The following is a 17,422-nucleotide window of genomic DNA, read 5'->3' as shown; positions in this document are numbered from 1 at the left end:
CCTGTTTCTTCAAAGTCCAACTTTTGCTTTCTATAGCGTCACATAGACACAGAGAATTGCTCGTACAATTGTGATTTTGGAGGTATAGACACATCACATCTGAATATCTTTTCCAAGGCCTTCACAGTTGGCCTTTCAAGTGCTATTCTGTGATTATTTCTTGACTGCTTGTCCTTTTATTAGTATTGGTTGATCCTAAAAGGCAGAAGTTATCTACCACTTTGATATCTTTATTGTCAATTCTAGGGCTGGTTATTTATTTATTTATTTATTTATTTATTNGAAAGTAAGGAGATCCGGAATAATCCGGATCTCGGGGGGTAGTTCGTTCCAGAGGGCAGGGGCACCCACAGAGAAGGCCCTCCCCCTGGGGGTCGCCAGCCGACATTGCTTGGCCGACGGCACCCTGAGGAGACCCACTCTGTGGGAGCGTACCGGTCTATGGGAGGGAATCTGTGGCAGAAGGCGGTCTCGGAGGTTGCTGTATCGTCATTATTTTGGTCTTCTTTATATTTAATTTTAAGCCAGATACAGAAGATTGCTTTTTAGCAAACAAAGTTGAAAGTGATGTAAAAAAACTGACAAGAATTGAAAGATTAAAAAATGGACACAGGTAAAAGTCAAGGCTTCATATTAGTGCACATCATGAATATTTTATTGCTAATATAATCTATAAGGCAGAGTAGATTCATACAGAACATTAAGGACTAAACCATCCAAATGATACTTTAATTTAGGTGTACTGTAGGAACTGGGTCAGGAACTGTAATCCTCCCCAAAAAACAAATGAAGAAAGCCATTTCCAATTCATTCTTTGCACTGGCTCAGAATCAGATCTGAGCCTCTGCCCTTCCAACACATTATTGGTAATATCCAAGAGATTCAATTTTTTCCCCCTGGTTCTTTATTGGTTTATCTGAGATTGCAGTAAAGCTCTTTTCTCCTTTTGTGTTGCTGCAGCTTGTGGGTGGTTTGTTTCTAGTTGACAGGAACTCTTGCTTTCTTCCTGTCTCCGTGTCCAGCCCCTGGTATCATCTGTAAGTATTTAACATGTATGTTTCCTCTTCTCTACTCCTGTCACAATGTGCAACCATGATGAAAGGCGGTGGGAAAAGTAAATGGTTGCAAAAGCCCAGTGCCTTTGTCCTGTCACCTTCACAACGTAGACGAGGATTTTAAATTAGGGAAGAAATGCAGATCTGCAGCTAGAAAGCCTTTCCTTAATGCAACTGCTGTCTCTCTCCCCTCCTTTCTGAGACATGACCAAATGATCAAATTCACAATGAATTGAAAATGTTAAGAGGGAGCAGTGAGGGCTGTGATAGGGGAGCTACTACAGTAATGACTTCTTTGTATTCCCCTATTGGTCAACTAAAAGTGGATACTGGGTGACTCAGAGGGTTCTGCAGAGTTTTCTGCATTTTGAGGATGAAAGAAGTGAAGATGAATGCAGACTGGGCTTGAGTTGAAAGTTCCTGAAAGAAAAACCAATACTGTGTACATAATTTAATAATAAAGGATCAAGAATGCTGCAACTGCACTCTATGCTTAGACCTTTGGTCCAGATGAGATCATATTCAGAATATGCTAGACATAATGCAGGTGAATGAGTTAAATGGTCAAAAGCTATTCTGAAGTGCACAGATTATATAGTCTTCACCTAGTAAAAAAACAACAACCTTGAATTATACTAAATCAGTTTGTTATTAAAACAAGGAATGGATACAATATCTCTACCCCAAAGACGTTCATTTCTAGCTCTTGACATACCGTAGAATAGGTGGGAGAAAAAGGCAGATTAAACAATGACCATACTATGAATAGAGTTAGCATTTGATACACAGCAGTGATGTGAATTCTTTCATAATAGCATTGTGGTTTTGTTAAATGACTGCTTACCTGAGCCTTTGTCTTGGGAAATAATTTATTGTAGTATATGTCCTGCCAGCCAAGAAAGGATCAATATTTACTTACAGTACTTGCTTCATTTTGTTTTCAATATTGCCTTAGTGTCTCAGGATTGATGGTGCTATTCAGAAAAGTGCAGAAAACTTTGGGCCAGATGCAATGTATTTGGTAGACAAATATGATGTACCGTAAGAATCTCCACACTGTGAGTTGCAACATCTGATATTTAAGCTGGCTATGCAATATTATCATGCATTACATTTTCTTACACAATTCTTACTATACTGAATTACTTAAAAGAACAGAAGGCCATCCTAATGGAGATACATATGGTTGGTTCCATAATTAATTTTAGACATAGAATTATAGAAATTCCACATCCTGTAGTATTATGCAAAATTCAATCACTTTTCTGTTGTCTTTCAAAATTTCTACAACTAAGGAACTGGGAAGAAGTAACTAACTTAAGTATTGCCTTAACTGGGCATTGTGCTTTTTGGGAGAATCCACCCTTTTTTAAAAAAACAAAACCCAAATGCACAAAAACCTCGACGTAGATGGATTGCATTAGCTTCCAACTTGCTTGGAGAACAAATCCTTTGACCTGGATGACCCTCCCTCGAATCCTTTTATGGCTGGCAGTGGACTGGAGTTACAGGGGGCTGAGAATGGAAAGAACCAATCCCAGATCCACCGGCGTTTCTCGCAGTTTAGCCGGCGAAGGGCTTAAATCTCGAGTTATTGGGAGCCGGTGGATGTCGGCGTCCTCGTTGAGGGAGCGTTTAGGCTTCCAACAACCCGCTCCAAACCGTCACCAACCTCAGCCCCTTTGGCTTTATGACTGCGAGGGGTGGGGAAAGGGTCGAGCCGTATGCCCGCATCCCCCCTCTCCGCCCCGACCCGGCGGAACTGCTCTCTCGCCATTTTCCCCGAAGCCATTTCCAAGGGGACGCCCCGCCGCTTCCGCCACCCCCGCAGCCGGCGGGGAGCGCCTCACGACCGCTCCGCGGGGCCGGCACGACCTCCCCTCTCCAGCGCTCCCTCCGGGCCCCTTCTGCTCTCCGAGATCCCGGATTGGCTGGGCGGCCGCCTCGTCCCAGAATGCATTGCATGGCGCGTCATTGAAGAGAGACCATGATGGCGGCGGCCGCGGCGGCGGGGGGAGCCTCCGAAGTGATCGCTCAGCTGGAGAGCGCGGCCAAAGTGCTGATGGTGAGGGAGGCGCGCGGGTCGGAGGGTCGACAGATCGGCCGGGGTCGGAGCGGATGGTGGGGTGGAAAAAGCCGACCTCTGTCCTTAAGGGAAGCCCTGTGAGTGCCCCTTCCCCGGGGATGGCTCTCTTTGGACTCCTCTAGGGAAGCATCCTTGGATAACCCCGGGAGATGGCATTGCCTTTCGTGCCCTAGAAACTTTGCAACAGCCCTGGTCTTTCTCTCCCATTCCTTCTTGTCTGAAGCTGAAGCCCCGTGCATCTTTCCTCCAGCATGAGCCTCTTTGACCCCAGGCGGGCAAAGACGGGCAGAATCACGTTGCTGGCCACCCTTCGCTTTTGTCCCTGTCGTTTTCCATAACCTCTTTAATGTTGTGTGAGGCTTGCATTCCATTCATTGATACCATCATATCCCAACGTAATCCTTTCCTTTTCACTTCGACATCCACGTGCTCAAATTTGGAATCAGGAGTGGTTTCCCCACTTCCCAGTTTCTCTCCTGGTTCTCCCCTCCCCCTTCCCTTTTAATACCATTTTTCATGTCTTCTGATAAGAATGTTTTAATATCAGCCTCTAATACACACCCGTTTTACCAACACTGCATGTAGTGTATTGCCTTTTTCCTCTTTTTTTCTCATATTATTACACTCTGCTACTGAAATGGCTGTTCAGTTTGCTTTTTGTCTTTCTCAGTGGTGGATATGTAAAAGAACCAAGTTTCAATAGCAGAACCTTTTCTTTTATGAAGATTTTCTGCAAGGCTAGAAACTCATGCTCCAAAATGCTACTTGTGATTAAACTAAAATAACTTTGTATTTGTTCTCTCTTGTGAATTAAATATATTAAAACAGGAAAAAATCAAAACTTCTCAAAGAGCAAAGAATGCTTGCCTATAATCAGTAATCTTCTAGATTAGTGGCTTTTGCTGTACCAATGTATGGAATGTGTATAGACTTACTGAGTAAATGGATTATAATTTGCTCTACTTCCCAGGCAGTAAATAATGAACATTTTCTATAATAACTCCATGCAAAAAAGAAACAAGCTACAATCAGGATAGTTTTATATCTAGATTTGTTACATCAGCTTTCTTTTCTTGAGTTCAGAATTATGCTTTATATATTTTATTTTCCCCCTTCTTAATAGTGCTTTGGTGTGATAGGCTATCAGAGTGCTTTTTGGAAATATCAGATAGACAGACTGATGACATAAACAGATTAAGAATCCAGATGGAAATAAGATTTTGAAATTAATTATAAGAATCTTTCCTGTGGGAAAATGCTGTTGTTTTGAATTCTTAAAAAAATAATAGGATAGGACTTTGAACACTGAAATTTGACTTACTAATGTAGACTGGAGCAATGTCATTTTAGTTAGTGAGATTATTCATATATCTGTTTCTTGTTATCAAATATACATCAATGGCTCTTTTATGGCAGCTGCTTTACAGTTTAGCTGAATAACCCGACATGCAATGCAAATAACACTCCTAGCACATTAAAAAGTCAGGACAAAAGATTCCTAGCTAGCCCTCACCCTCTGTGGTACAAAGTTTTATTAGAAGGTAGGATACAGCATTCAGATAAATAATAATTCTAAGATGATATAGTCCAGTACTGTACTATATGAGATCTCTGAACATCTAGCTTGGCTCTTAAGAAGTCTTTAAACTACCTGAGGCAAGAATTCAACTTGTCTTTTTGCTGCTAAGCTTGAACAATGCAAAAGGTGCGACCCTGGTTGCCACTAGATGTGTGCCAGATGATATACTTATTATAGTGAATATTTGATTGCAAATACATTTTTATAACAATTTTATTGAAATTTAAAATTACAAAAATAAACTAACAGGAAGTAAGAAAATATAAACAAGAAAAAAAGAAATTGCAAAAAGGAGGAGAAATATATAAAAAAGAAAAAAAAGAAATATAGAAAAAAATAACTTCCCCTTCAACAAAACAAGTATAAACATTTTCAATAGCTTAACACCTCTTAATATTTCAACCAAAACTCTCTTCATCCCATAACTCATATATATATAATAAGAAAATCAATTTCATAATTTATAATTCTTGGTTGACTGAATATGTTTAGTTAACTTATGCTGATTTCTTCTACCAATCAATGCAAACTTTTGGGGTTTTTTAGTATCTAGATCTTCAAACTCTCTGAGTGATAAACCACAAAGAACATATATCTAAATGAACTTATTTGATAGACTTTAAGATTGTCTTCTACCTTACCTTCTTTCTTACCCTGCTGATCCATCCGCTGTTCTTGCCTTCCACTGTCTGTCCCCCTGGGCCCTATTTCCTCCGATCTTTCTTCGTGCTTGGGTGTGCGCACACAAAGCCACATCCTATCCTTCTGCCTCATCCGCCTGTGCTGAAATAGGCTGCTTGGCTCCCGGAGTTCGAGGATTGTATATTATTGGATATATATAGTCCTCGACTCTCAACAGTTCATTTAGTGACCGTTTAAAGTTACAACAGCAATGAAAACAGTGACTTATGACCATTCTTCGCACTTACGACTGTTGCAGCATCTCCATAGTCATCTGATCAAAATTCGGATGCTTGGCAACTGGTTCATATTTATGATGGTTTATATTTATGATAGTTGCAGCATCCCGGAGTCATGTGATCCCCTTTTGCAACCTTCTAGCAAACAATGTCAATGGGAAAGCCATGTTAACTTAACAACCATGTTACTAACTTAATAAATGCAATGATTCACTTAACAGCTGTGACAAGAGAGGTCATCAATGGAGCAAAATTTACTTAACAGTTGTCTCGCTTAGCAGCAGAAATTTTGCGTTCAGTTGTGGTCGTAGGTTGAGGACTATGTTTAGCTCCCTGTTCTTTCCAGTTGCTATCCCTAGCAAAGATCCTTCCCCTAAAAATGCAGCTTTCCTACAGCAGTTGGAACAACTAAAGATGCCAGTGATACCAATGAGACCAGACTTTGATGTTTCAGGTCTTTAAATTGCTTAGAAACGGTGGTGGTTGGGGAGGGGGAGGATTTTGGTTCAGTATGTAATACTTGGATATATTTTGTAAGAACGTCAGTGAATTAACCTTTTTTCCCTTTTTGGTGTAATTAAGCTCAGCAGCCTATCAGAGAAAGCAAGATGCAGTAACTGATGTACGTAGTTTTACCCTGCAGCAACTTTATGAATCAGAGATGTCTGCATATTAGTATGTGCTGCCATCTTCTTGTAAATCTAGAACACAGTACAGTACAGTACAGTACAAATAGCCCTTGACTTACAACAGTTCATTTAGTGACTGTTTAGTTATAACGGCACTGAAAAAAGTAACTTATACCAGTGACCAGTTTTCACACTTACAACCGTTGCAGCATCTCCATAGTCACATGATCAGAATTCAGAAGTTGGCAACTGACTCATATTTATGACAGCTGCAGTGTCCCAGGATCATATAAACACCTTTTGCAACCTTTTGACAAGCACATCAATGGGGAAACCAGATTCACTTAACAACCGTGTTATTAACTTAATTAACTGCAGTTATTCACTTAACAACTGTGGCAAGAAAAGTCATAAAATGGAGCAAACCATACTTAACAAATGTCTTGCTTAGCAATAGAAATGTTGTGCTCAGTTGTGGTCGTATGTCGAGGATTACCTGTGCAGTAAAGCAAACAGACAGAAGTCTTGCCAGTGAGAAAATAATTCTGAAAAATAGGAGGTAATTCATGATAATCATGCACAGCTTCTAAATACTGCCTAACATTTCTGGCAGAAGATCAGGCATCCCTAAAATTTGTGGTTTCTAAATGATTGACTTTCAAATCCCATAATTTTTGCAAATAGAGCTATTAAAATTGCTGAGATTTGCTAGTCATGACCAGCCTAAATCCCACTGATTTCACTAAGTATATTCTCAGTGTGACTAAGTAGGGATCAAGCCTTAAGCTTTTATACAATACTGTATTCTTATGTGTTCATAATATCTTAATGAATTCTGTGCCATGACTGATGATCTTGGCATGGGCTTTACTCTGAAAGTTGCCTGTAAATATTTTAAACAAAGAGTTAGTTATAGAACTGTTGCCTTTGCCAATACTTGTTTGAGGAAAGGGTATGAAAGACTGAGTAAAAGTATATAATACTTTCATTATTATAGAATAGTCTCTAAAGCAGCTTTTCAAAACTTTCTATTTTCCTGTAATGCATCTGGAGCACATCAGATTGAAGAAGTTTCCTGTGAAGAAGTATGTGGCTATTTTCATCTGGAATGAAAATCTGGATAAATGAGGACTGCAAACATAAAATCGCTAATCTAATTAAACTGATTTGGGGTATTTTTTTGGGAGAGAATAGAGTTATTGTAAAGAAACCACAACATCTAAGGGTTTTGTGACATCATAGAAAAAATAATTTTAGTTTTCCATGCTAAAGTCAACATATAAATACATTTTTAGTCCCATAGCCCTTCATGAATAAAGACGTTCTGTCGTAGCAAAATACATACGTTTGCCTGAAAATAAACACTTAACACATTGACCCGGCTCGCCCAATTTACTAGTAACCCATCATATACCGTATTTATCGGCGTATAACACGCACAGGCGTATAACACGCACCTTCATTTTAAGAGGGAAATTTCAAGAAAAAAAAAGCGCCGGCTCGAGAGCGAAAGCAAAAGGGGAGGGGGAGTGGGGCTTCGTTCACACGCGGATCCCCATGCTCGTATTTATTTACCGTATTATGCCCNCTTCGTTCACGCGCGGATCCCCTACGCTCGTATTTATTTACCGTGTTATGCCCCGTGAGCTGCAGGACTCCGCCGCTTGCTTTATAAACCCTTGGCCGCTGCTCCATCCACACACGCTCGTGCAGGGAAAGGGGGAAACGGGTGGGCCAGCCGGCTCCCCTCTCCTCTTTGTGTGTGTGTGTGTGTTTGTCTCTCTCTCAATTCTCCCCCACCCCGAAAGCGGGGAGGGGGCGACCTTGCAAAAGGGAGGGGGCTTCTCCCGGTTGCGGGGAAGGCTGGAGGTGCGCCTTTCTCGCCCAGCCCGGGTAAATTCGGCCGTATTCTTCAATACGGGCCGGCCCCAGCAGTTCCGGCTGGTTGCCGGCAGTTGGCTGTTCCTCCCTGGCCGCCTCAGCCCCCCCAGTTTGTCGGTGAGCGCCCAGCAGAGCGCAGCGTTGCCAGGCCTCCCCCCTTCGCGCGAGGCGTCTGGCGTTCCCCCTTGTACTTGGCTGCGGCGGCCCGGGGTATTCCGCCCCGGCCTCGACACGCAGCGCCGCAGGGAACGGAAGGGGGGAGGGCTGTACCTGGAGCATCACATGAAGAATTGGCTGAAGAATACGGCCGAGTTTACCCAGGCAGGCGCAGGGAAAGGGGGAAACGGGTGGGCCAGCCGGCTCCCCTCTCCTCTGTGTGTGTGTGTGAGTGTGTGTGTCTCTCTCTCTCTCTCTCAATTCTCCCCCACCCCAAAAGCGGGGAGGGGGCGACCTTGCAAAAGGGAGGGGGCTTCTCCCCGTTGCGGGGAAGGCTTGAGCTGCACCTTTCTCGGCCAGCCCGGGTAAATTCGGCCGTATTCTTCAGCCAATTCTTCATGTGATGCTCCAGGTACGGCCCTCCCCCTTCCGTTCCCTGCGGCGCTGCGTGTCGAGGCCGGGACGGAATACCCCGGGCCGCCGCAGCCAAGCGCAAGGGGGAACGCCAGACGCCTCACGCGAAGGGGGGAGGCCTGGCAACGCTGCGCTCTGCCGGGCGCTCACCGACAAACCGGGGGGAGCCGAGGCGTCCAGGGAGGAACAGCCAACTGCCGGCAACCAGCCGGAACTGCTGGGGCCGGCCCGTATTGAAGAATATGGCCGAATTTACCCAGGCTGGCCGTATATCGGCGTATAACACGCACACATCATTTGCCCCCTATTTTCAGGGGAAAAAAGTGCGTGTTATACGCCGATAAATACGGTAAATATCTATGGATAATTTAGTTTAGTAGAAATATGTATTTCAAATTTTATTACACATATAAAACGGATAGTAAGAGATGGATGAAAGTATCCCTGAATTTGTGGGGAATAAATAAGGTAAAACAAGTAATATGTATGTTGAGAGTAAAAGCTGTATTGATTCCCTGTAAATATTTCTTAAAAATCATAAAAGTTTAGTTTTCATATTCAGTTATGGGCTTAGTTTCAAAATTCTTACTGAAAGATTGGATATCCTGGCATTTTCTTGATTCTAACAATAACATCTTATAATTTTTCATAAGCTGGTAGGACTTTTTTCAATTTTACTGGAAAAACTAACACTTTGAAATAATTTTTATTGTAAATACGGAGGAAAAAACTTGGAGGGGAATCATGGGCTAAATGAATTTGAATTTACCAAAGTTAGCTGAATTGCTATATAATCAAAAGTTGATTAATTCTTTAGCCCTGAAGCTTTCACAGCCTTTAGAATTTTTAAATGTATTGTAAGTTTCTACATGTATTAAAAATGACAAACATATACTTGAATAAATTGCAAGAAATTTATGTTGGANGAATTGAGAGAGAGAGAGACAAACACACACACACACACAAAGAGGAGAGGGGAACTGCTGGGGCCGGCCCGTATTGAAGAATATGGCCGAATTTACCCGGGCTGGCCGTATATCGGCGTATAACACGCACACATCATTTGCCCCCTATTTTCAGGGGGAAAAAGTGCGTGTTATACGCCGATAAATACGGTAATTTGTTTGCCTTTGGCTTAGTGTATTGTACAAACCCAGTCAATTATGACTTATACAATAAGCATGCCTAAGCAAAATCATGGCTTAGTGCAGTATGTGAATTTAATTACTGACTCCAATATTTTTTGTATTTTAACAAGTACTACAGCTTTCAATATTAAATATTGAAGTGGGTTATTCTGAACATAGATTTCTGTAATATTTAATGTTGGGATTTCTCAAGAGCTTAAAACACCAAATTCTTCACAAACTGTTTTAGATTAGCTAGATATTCTTGTCAATTGTGATTTTGATGGGTTATTCTTATTTTTGTTGTTGACTTGCTGCTAAGAATAGTTTTTATATTGCCAATCTGAGATATTATCTTTACATACTGTCTTGATTCAATATTACTTACAGAGTAATAAAAGCAAGTTTTTTTCTTTTTTTGTAGATTCTTATTCTTACCATTTATAAATTGCCTTTTCTCTTTCCTTTTTCTTTTGTTTCCCTTTAGTTCTGTTCCTAAATATTTTAAAAAATAAAATGCAATAGAGATTAGAAATATTGAAGTATGTTGACAGTATCTGTTAAGAATGTAATATCAATAAATTCTGATTTTGGATATAATCTGTGTAAAAAAAGGTCTATTTTCTTCAGCTACAGACTTTGTGCCTGGATTGTTTTTGAAAGAGCCTTGTGTTGCTGTAGCATTAGCCATCAGCTACACAACAAAAGTAAAATTTATCTTCTATGTACAAATATTGTTATGTTAGTTTTCTATCCTGCCTTTCTCTGGTTTTCTAAAACATTCTCCTAAAAAGTGAATTGTAATTATTTACCCTTAATATCTGGAGGAGAGCATATATTTTCAACTGGTTTTGTATCTGGCGTATTGTCCTGATTTTCAAAAACTTCCAAGAACGTGTATTTTTCTATCTCTGAATTCTTACATTCCAACACATCCTTTCCGGTGACTTTCACTTCCCTAGTTCAGTTCAAAGGCTTCCTGCTTTCTCAGAAGATTATCCTCTTCCTGTATTTTCTCAACATCTGTAAGATGCTATTTCTCTTCTTTCAAATCTCTCTTCAAAATCCTGCTTTTTCATTAACCACCTGCAAAGCTTTTTACTTCCTCTTGCATGCCATTAAAAATTTTGAGAGTTGTAGTCCTAACAAATCTGGAAAGGAGTAGGTCAAGAAAATCTGACTTACAGTGACCACACCTGTAATAAAGAGTAGCATGCATATTTCAATTATTAAATCCCTATTTACACTGAGCCTGTGCTTCTTTTCATATGACTGCCTGTTCCTTATTTTACATTCCAAGCTCATTGGAACAACAACCTTTTTGCTGTGTTTAACCATTATGTGTCTCTGTCTCTCTCTTCTCATATGTATGGCAATATATTGAGATTTTTGTGTGCTCATTGGTTGACATTAAATTTATTTTACATTAAGAAAGCCAACTTAGAATGCATTGGGAAGAGTTAAGGTCATTTAACAGGAGACAAGCAACATTCATATTTTCTAAATAGCAATTACAGGTAGTCTTCAAGTTAAGATGGTAATTGGGACTGGAATGTCCATAGTTAAACAATGCTGTCAAAGTGCAACATTATGTGACTTCATTTAGTGACAGCAATCCCCATTGTTGTCATTAACTGAATCCCACTGGGCAAAGATCTATCCTGATCCAAGCCTTTCCCGGTTTGTTCCTCCCAGTCTTGCTTCAAGTAAGGTAAGGAACTCTGCCTGCTCTTGAAACCACCCCCATCTCTCCCTCCTTGTCTCTGCCCTTTTTGGCCTGCCAAACAGCAGCAGTCTTTGCAGTGGGGCTGAAATAGAGGCCTGGTGCCTTTGTAGTTTCAATAAGCTTCCATTTCCTCTCAAGTCTCTACTTCAGCCCCAGCCTCAGCACTGCTGCTATAGAGCCCCATGCCACAGCCAGCAACCCAGTGTCACAGCATAAAGCCCAACCACTTCCCCACCTTGCACTCTGCCAGTCCTGCCCTGCTCCGCCCAGCTAAATTTTATAATCTTTCACTGCTGATGAGGTGTGCGTGGCATGGCCCTGCGTGAGTGAACTGCTGGCCATGCCAGACTTTCCTCCCAAGGCCGCTCATGCTGTTCTCCAAAAAGTGTGCATCATTCCTGCAATGCTTCAGAAAGCGTCTGAAGCATTGCAAGAACGGCGGTGGCAATCCAGAGTACAGAGCGTGCAGCTTCGAAGAGGAAGGCTAATGTTGCCAGAAATCTCCTCACATAGGGTCAGGCTAGGGGTGCCTCATCAGCAATGGGAGAAAGACCGCGAAGGTCACCGTGAAGGTTGTGGCAGGGCTGCAGAGCACAGAGCGGTGGAGATGGCTGGGCCTTGGGCAGTGGTGGGATTCAGCCGGTTCGCACCAGTTCAGCAGAACGGTAGCTCATTTTCTGTTGACCAGGGCCACAACGGACTTCCAGAAGCAGCATCCACACAGAGAATCAGTTGTTCACATATTTGAATCCCACCACTGGCCTTGGGTTGAAATGGCTTGAATTGGCACTCCTCAGTGGTAGCGGTGCTGGGGTTGCAATAGAGGCCTGGGGCAGAGGTAGTCAGAGCGGAGACTGAGATTGCTGGAGACTCTGAGCCAGCCCCAGGGCTGCCACAGAGGAGTTCCCTTGCGCAGGGCTACCAAATGGACAGAGATGGGGGTGAGGGTGCGGGGTATCGAAGTACCCCTAAAGTGATAAGTGCAGTTAGGTTGCCAAACACCTGAATTTTGATCACCATAACTTTGAGGGTCCGGCGTAAGTACTGTTTGTTCTGCACCATTACTTTGAATGGTTGTTGAACGAATGGTCATTAAGCAAGGAGTACTTATAATATATAATCTATCACACTGAATCATTTTTAGTATGATTCAAAGGCAAAGAGATGTTTTGGGGCACTTGGAAATGCTCCTATAGCACTTGCCTGCAATTCCTTAAAGCAGTTACCGTACATCTTTTCTTGAGGTGGCAGGTGACACAGCTACTGCTCATAGCTACAAAGAAAAGACAAGTGTTTTTTTGAAGGAGTTGTACACAAGTGTGAACTCAAATCCTCAGAAGACCTTTTGCCTTTGCATCTCAGGCTCTGCATATCTTTATATCAATATTTATATTGCTCAGGAGGGAAAAAGAATCCATGCCTTCTTTGCGCAAGTTCAGCAATACTTGATAAAATCGTTATTTTGAAAACTAAATTCAGAATCTAAACCACAGAACAAGCCATGTAAAGAAGAGAGGGGTTTCAAAAATACTTTTACTATAATGAGAACTCATCTATTTGAAATAAAATAAAATAAAAGTCCACTGAACTAGCACAGAAATTAAGTTTACGCAGCTCTCTGGATTGCTATTGAGGTCTTAATTAGACATCCAGAAATGAGGACTTGTAAGCAAAGCAGGTTTTTTTCCCTCGTGAGATACAAAGTTAATGCTCCTGGTTGACCAACACAAATGTTATTTTGTAATCAAAATAGGATATATTTGGACCCGCAATTTTGCCTAGAGTTGTAGTGTTTGATGATGATGAATTGTGTTTTGAAAGGGTGGTCATTTGAACAATGGGACTTCCTTTCTCCTCATTTTCCTGCAGACCTCCATTCTCTCCCCCCCCCCCCCAATCTCTTACACAGAAGGAAAAGAAATTGCCATGTTCTCTTGGTGGAGGCCATTCCTGTGTACAACTATTCTTAGCTGTGAAATTGCTTATCCGGAGCAATATAAATTCCTTAAGCATGGTCTTGTTAGTCGATTTTTAGTGTTTCTCTCATTCCTGTATGTTATAAAATGCTGATTGGGCTTTTTTATTACTATATATTAATGTATTGTTGTCAGTTTTTTCCCAAGCTACCGATAATTCTCACAAATCCTTGTAACATTATGATAGTACTATTATTCACAGGGTCTGGGATAATTTGTCTAGACAAAGCTTTCCTAAGTTCAGTATGGTCATTAAAAATATTGCTGTTACAACTTCTTTGTCTGATTTTTTTCTAAGTAATAAATTTGTCAAGTGTGGGTTTGATCTCAAGTATCATTCTGCTTCTTATTGTAGAGTGTTTGAATAAGTTGTCCTTTATTGACTTGTCCTCTTAAAAAAGCCACCGAGCCATCTTTTGTAATCTCTTGGGCTAATGAAAACATGCTTGCTTTATCTTTCCAGTACATTCTTATTCTTGCAGCTTTTTAAAGAAAATACTCATTCTTTCGATATGCCTTATTTGGAGAACAAAATATTTCTTTGGTTGCCAAAGTAATTTAATAGTGCTGCAATTTAATAGCAAGTAATATTTAATTTGGAGGCATTCAGTAGGGCTGTAAATTCCTTTGAAGTATGTGTACGGTATGTTAAATTGTGTAACTTGTTGAAGTCTTGCAGTTAGAAGAAGAAATTAGATTTGAGTTTCAATCAAGAGAAAGTGATAATTTCATCACTTTGTAATACATTCATATATATAAATTGTTTATGGTTTCTTTGGTGTGTTTTGTATCTACTGCACACATATTTTAGCAAGATTATAATATGCATTTTGTGTGTAAAATTACAGATATTACAAAAGTCTCACAAGTCCCTTAAGTTTGGGCATTTGCACAGTACTCTGCTATGATTTTATTCAATTGCAGTTCTCTGGTAATTGGGATCACAATTTCTGTTGATAAGCTATGTGGTTGTAAAGCACAATGTCATGTGACCCTGCCACTTAGTAATGGCAGTTCCAGCGATCCCCAGTTACCACTGTTAAGTGAGGACCATGCAGGTCATTATAAGCAAAAACCTCATGTGACTGCAACTCCCAACTTTCTGCCAGCTTTTTCCCATTGATTTTGTTTGTGGGAAACTGACACGGAACATCATGAATTACAATCACATGACCAGGGGACACTGCAACAGTTGGAAATCTGGGCCAGTTGCCAAGTGCTTAGAGCGTGATTGTGTGACTGTAGTGATTCTGCACTGGCCAGAACTTTGAGGACTGGTATGTTAGGTGAAAGAAACCAGGAACAGGAGTTGAGTTCAAAGCACTAAAAGGTTAATACATGCAGCTTATACACAAGAATCTGATTACTAATGGTCAAGCCAAATTGGCACTAGATAAGGGTCAACGGAATTCATAAGGAGCTGGACTTAGGTCTCTTGTGGGAAAGCAACAACTCTAAACTAATGATGTGTTTAACCCCACCCTTAGGCTCAGCCTGTTCATCTCCTACGTGGCCATAACTACCACTTGTTCAAGCACTGTCACAAGTTTAAATGGTTACTGAGTGAGTGGCTGTTAAATGAGGAACACTTGTACTTGTTAAATTACATGTGGATCTTCTATCCTGATAGAACTATGGATCCATGTGTGTCCATTGCCTTCATCATAGGCTCATATGAAAGAGTTTGATAGAAATCTCAGTAGTTAGAACAGTGGATGGCTATTTTAAGGAGAAAGATAAAAACTTTACCTTCACAGGCATTTCTTTACATGGGGGTTGTGCTGTGAAAATGTCAATGTCATATACATATTCTATGAAATAATATGTGAGAGAGAAAGATGTTGGCTGGATAAGTGAGAAATAGATATGGGCCTGTTTCATAAGAGTCCTGTAGTTATGGAATATATCTTAACTTGTGGGATTCATCAAACTCTATCTCTACCATTTATTTATGCAAGTTTTTTCTGGACTTTGTAGTTATTCTAGCGTTTTGGAAAAGTATTTTGATCTTTGTAGTAGTTGGCCTCAATGTAACTTACATTACAACTCAACTTTTATTTCATGCCAACAGATGGCAGTACCTCCCCAGCTGTGTCTAATTTTAGAAGCTAAACTATGTTGGCCATGTTTGGTTGGGGGACCACTTGAAACCACAGGACTATAGGCTAAACATCCTGGAAGAAGGCGTGGCAAACAACATCCATTCTAAAACTGCATGTATGACATTGCCAAAAGTTGACTATAACTCAAAGGAGACCTCATCTTTTTAGTGATTCTAATTAATCAAGCTCAATATGAGCAATCTTGCTTTTTTCTGAACCAGTTCTGTTTGCAAGAAACCACTATTGTCCTGTGAGACTTCTGTTAGCAAGGCAGGATAAAATGCTACCAGCTATGGATTAAGATTTTTTTTAAAAGTTTCCTGGAAGAAAACAGCAACAATACTCCAACCCCAATTGATTCTCGTGTGTATAAAATGAAAGGACTTTGTTGGGTAGCCTAGCAATATTTTAAATAATCAAAATAAATAATACAGTCACATTTTGGAATGATTTATTAGAGAAAGTAAACATATTACATATTGCTATTGTTTCGATAAAAAATATGCTGGAATTGCACTAGAGGGCAACATACAACAACACTACAATGTCTGAAAATTCAGGCTTCTAACTTTCAGTTTCTCCCTCATAAGTAGAGCTACCTTTTCCTGTATTTTTATATAAATGAAGTTAATTTTAATGTGTGTCATTGTGTATACAGGAAAATGACAATAAAGATTATCTTAATCTTAATTATTTGCACATTATTGATAAGAATGAGTTTATTTGTAGAACTATGATTTATTGGTATATCTTATTTGGTTGTTTATTGGATTTGTGAGATGCTAATAAAAAACATTGAAGATAAAATAACACAATCACAATAATGATCACACTGTACCCATGTTGCCTTAATAAATTAATATGTCATAATATAACAAATACATCTGTAACCGATCCAACATTCCTTACAAGTAAGATGATACATTCATAATATTGGAGTTAGAAAGAGCTTTTTTCCACTTTTAAATTGGCATTTCATTACTTTTTCTGTGAAGTATTGAAAAAAATCTCAGTAGAATAATTTTCTTTAGTATGGGTACCCACCAGATGTATAGGCTTCAAGCCCCAGAATTCTCTACGTGGCTATGCTGGTGGGAATTTCCGAGAAGATCTACCCATTGGGACAGCACCCACCCAGGAGAAAAGCAGCAATGAGATGATTTGATGAATGCAACTAAATTGTTCATTTGAACACATCTTCAGGGTATTATTGAAAATCACATCGTAGAATTACCATTATATAGTCTTATTACCGTTATATTATATTACCATTTCTAGGAATGTTGTTCTTTACTCTTTGGACATTATTATTTTCATTTGATTGTTTCTTGGTTTTCACCTTCCAAAGTCACATTTGCAAAACGGATGGCTATACAAATCAATATAATCTGATCTGCACAAATCCACATAAGTGCTAGATTTTCATCTAGCTAAGGATTACTATTTCTGTATTTATTTCTTTATTGTGAACTTGCTGTCATCCAGAGTTTGTAAGCCAAGTATAGTTGTCTTGTTATACTGTCATACCGAATGATACTAATTACATAGTACAGGCTGCATTGGATTAACAGGTTGGAATAGAATACTTTAATGGACTAGTTAAGTGATGAACTTTCATCTGATTTATTAATTAGTTGCTACTTTATTATTGGTACTCCTTTATTACTACCTTAATTTGGAGTATTTTTTCATAGATGAAAGTAAAAGCTTTTTATTGTGATATATATACTTGAATAAGAAATGGCAATTTTCTGTATTCCATTATTAGAAA

General features: G+C 40.0%; 1 protein-coding gene across 1 annotated transcript in view; it reads left to right on the top strand.

Annotated features, from left to right (window-relative positions):
* The first annotated feature begins 3,037 nt into the window (after positions 1–3,037).
* Positions 3,038–17,422, top strand: part of XPO4 (exportin 4) — a 70,849-nt gene continuing 56,464 nt past the window's right edge. Inside the window, exon 1 of the mRNA XM_015814403.1 lies at positions 3,038–3,120. Within this exon, the coding sequence (XP_015669889.1) occupies positions 3,043–3,120 (78 nt within the window). The 5' untranslated portion in view covers positions 3,038–3,042. The remainder of the gene's footprint in view (positions 3,121–17,422) is intronic.

Source organism: Protobothrops mucrosquamatus, unplaced genomic scaffold (assembly GCF_001527695.2).
Source record: "Protobothrops mucrosquamatus isolate PMUCROS unplaced genomic scaffold, P.Mucros_1.0 scaffold249, whole genome shotgun sequence".
In the NCBI taxonomy this organism is placed as follows: Eukaryota; Metazoa; Chordata; class Lepidosauria; order Squamata; family Viperidae; genus Protobothrops; species Protobothrops mucrosquamatus.
Note: the sequence above shows the minus strand (reverse complement) of the source record. Positions and strands in the feature narration are given on the sequence as shown.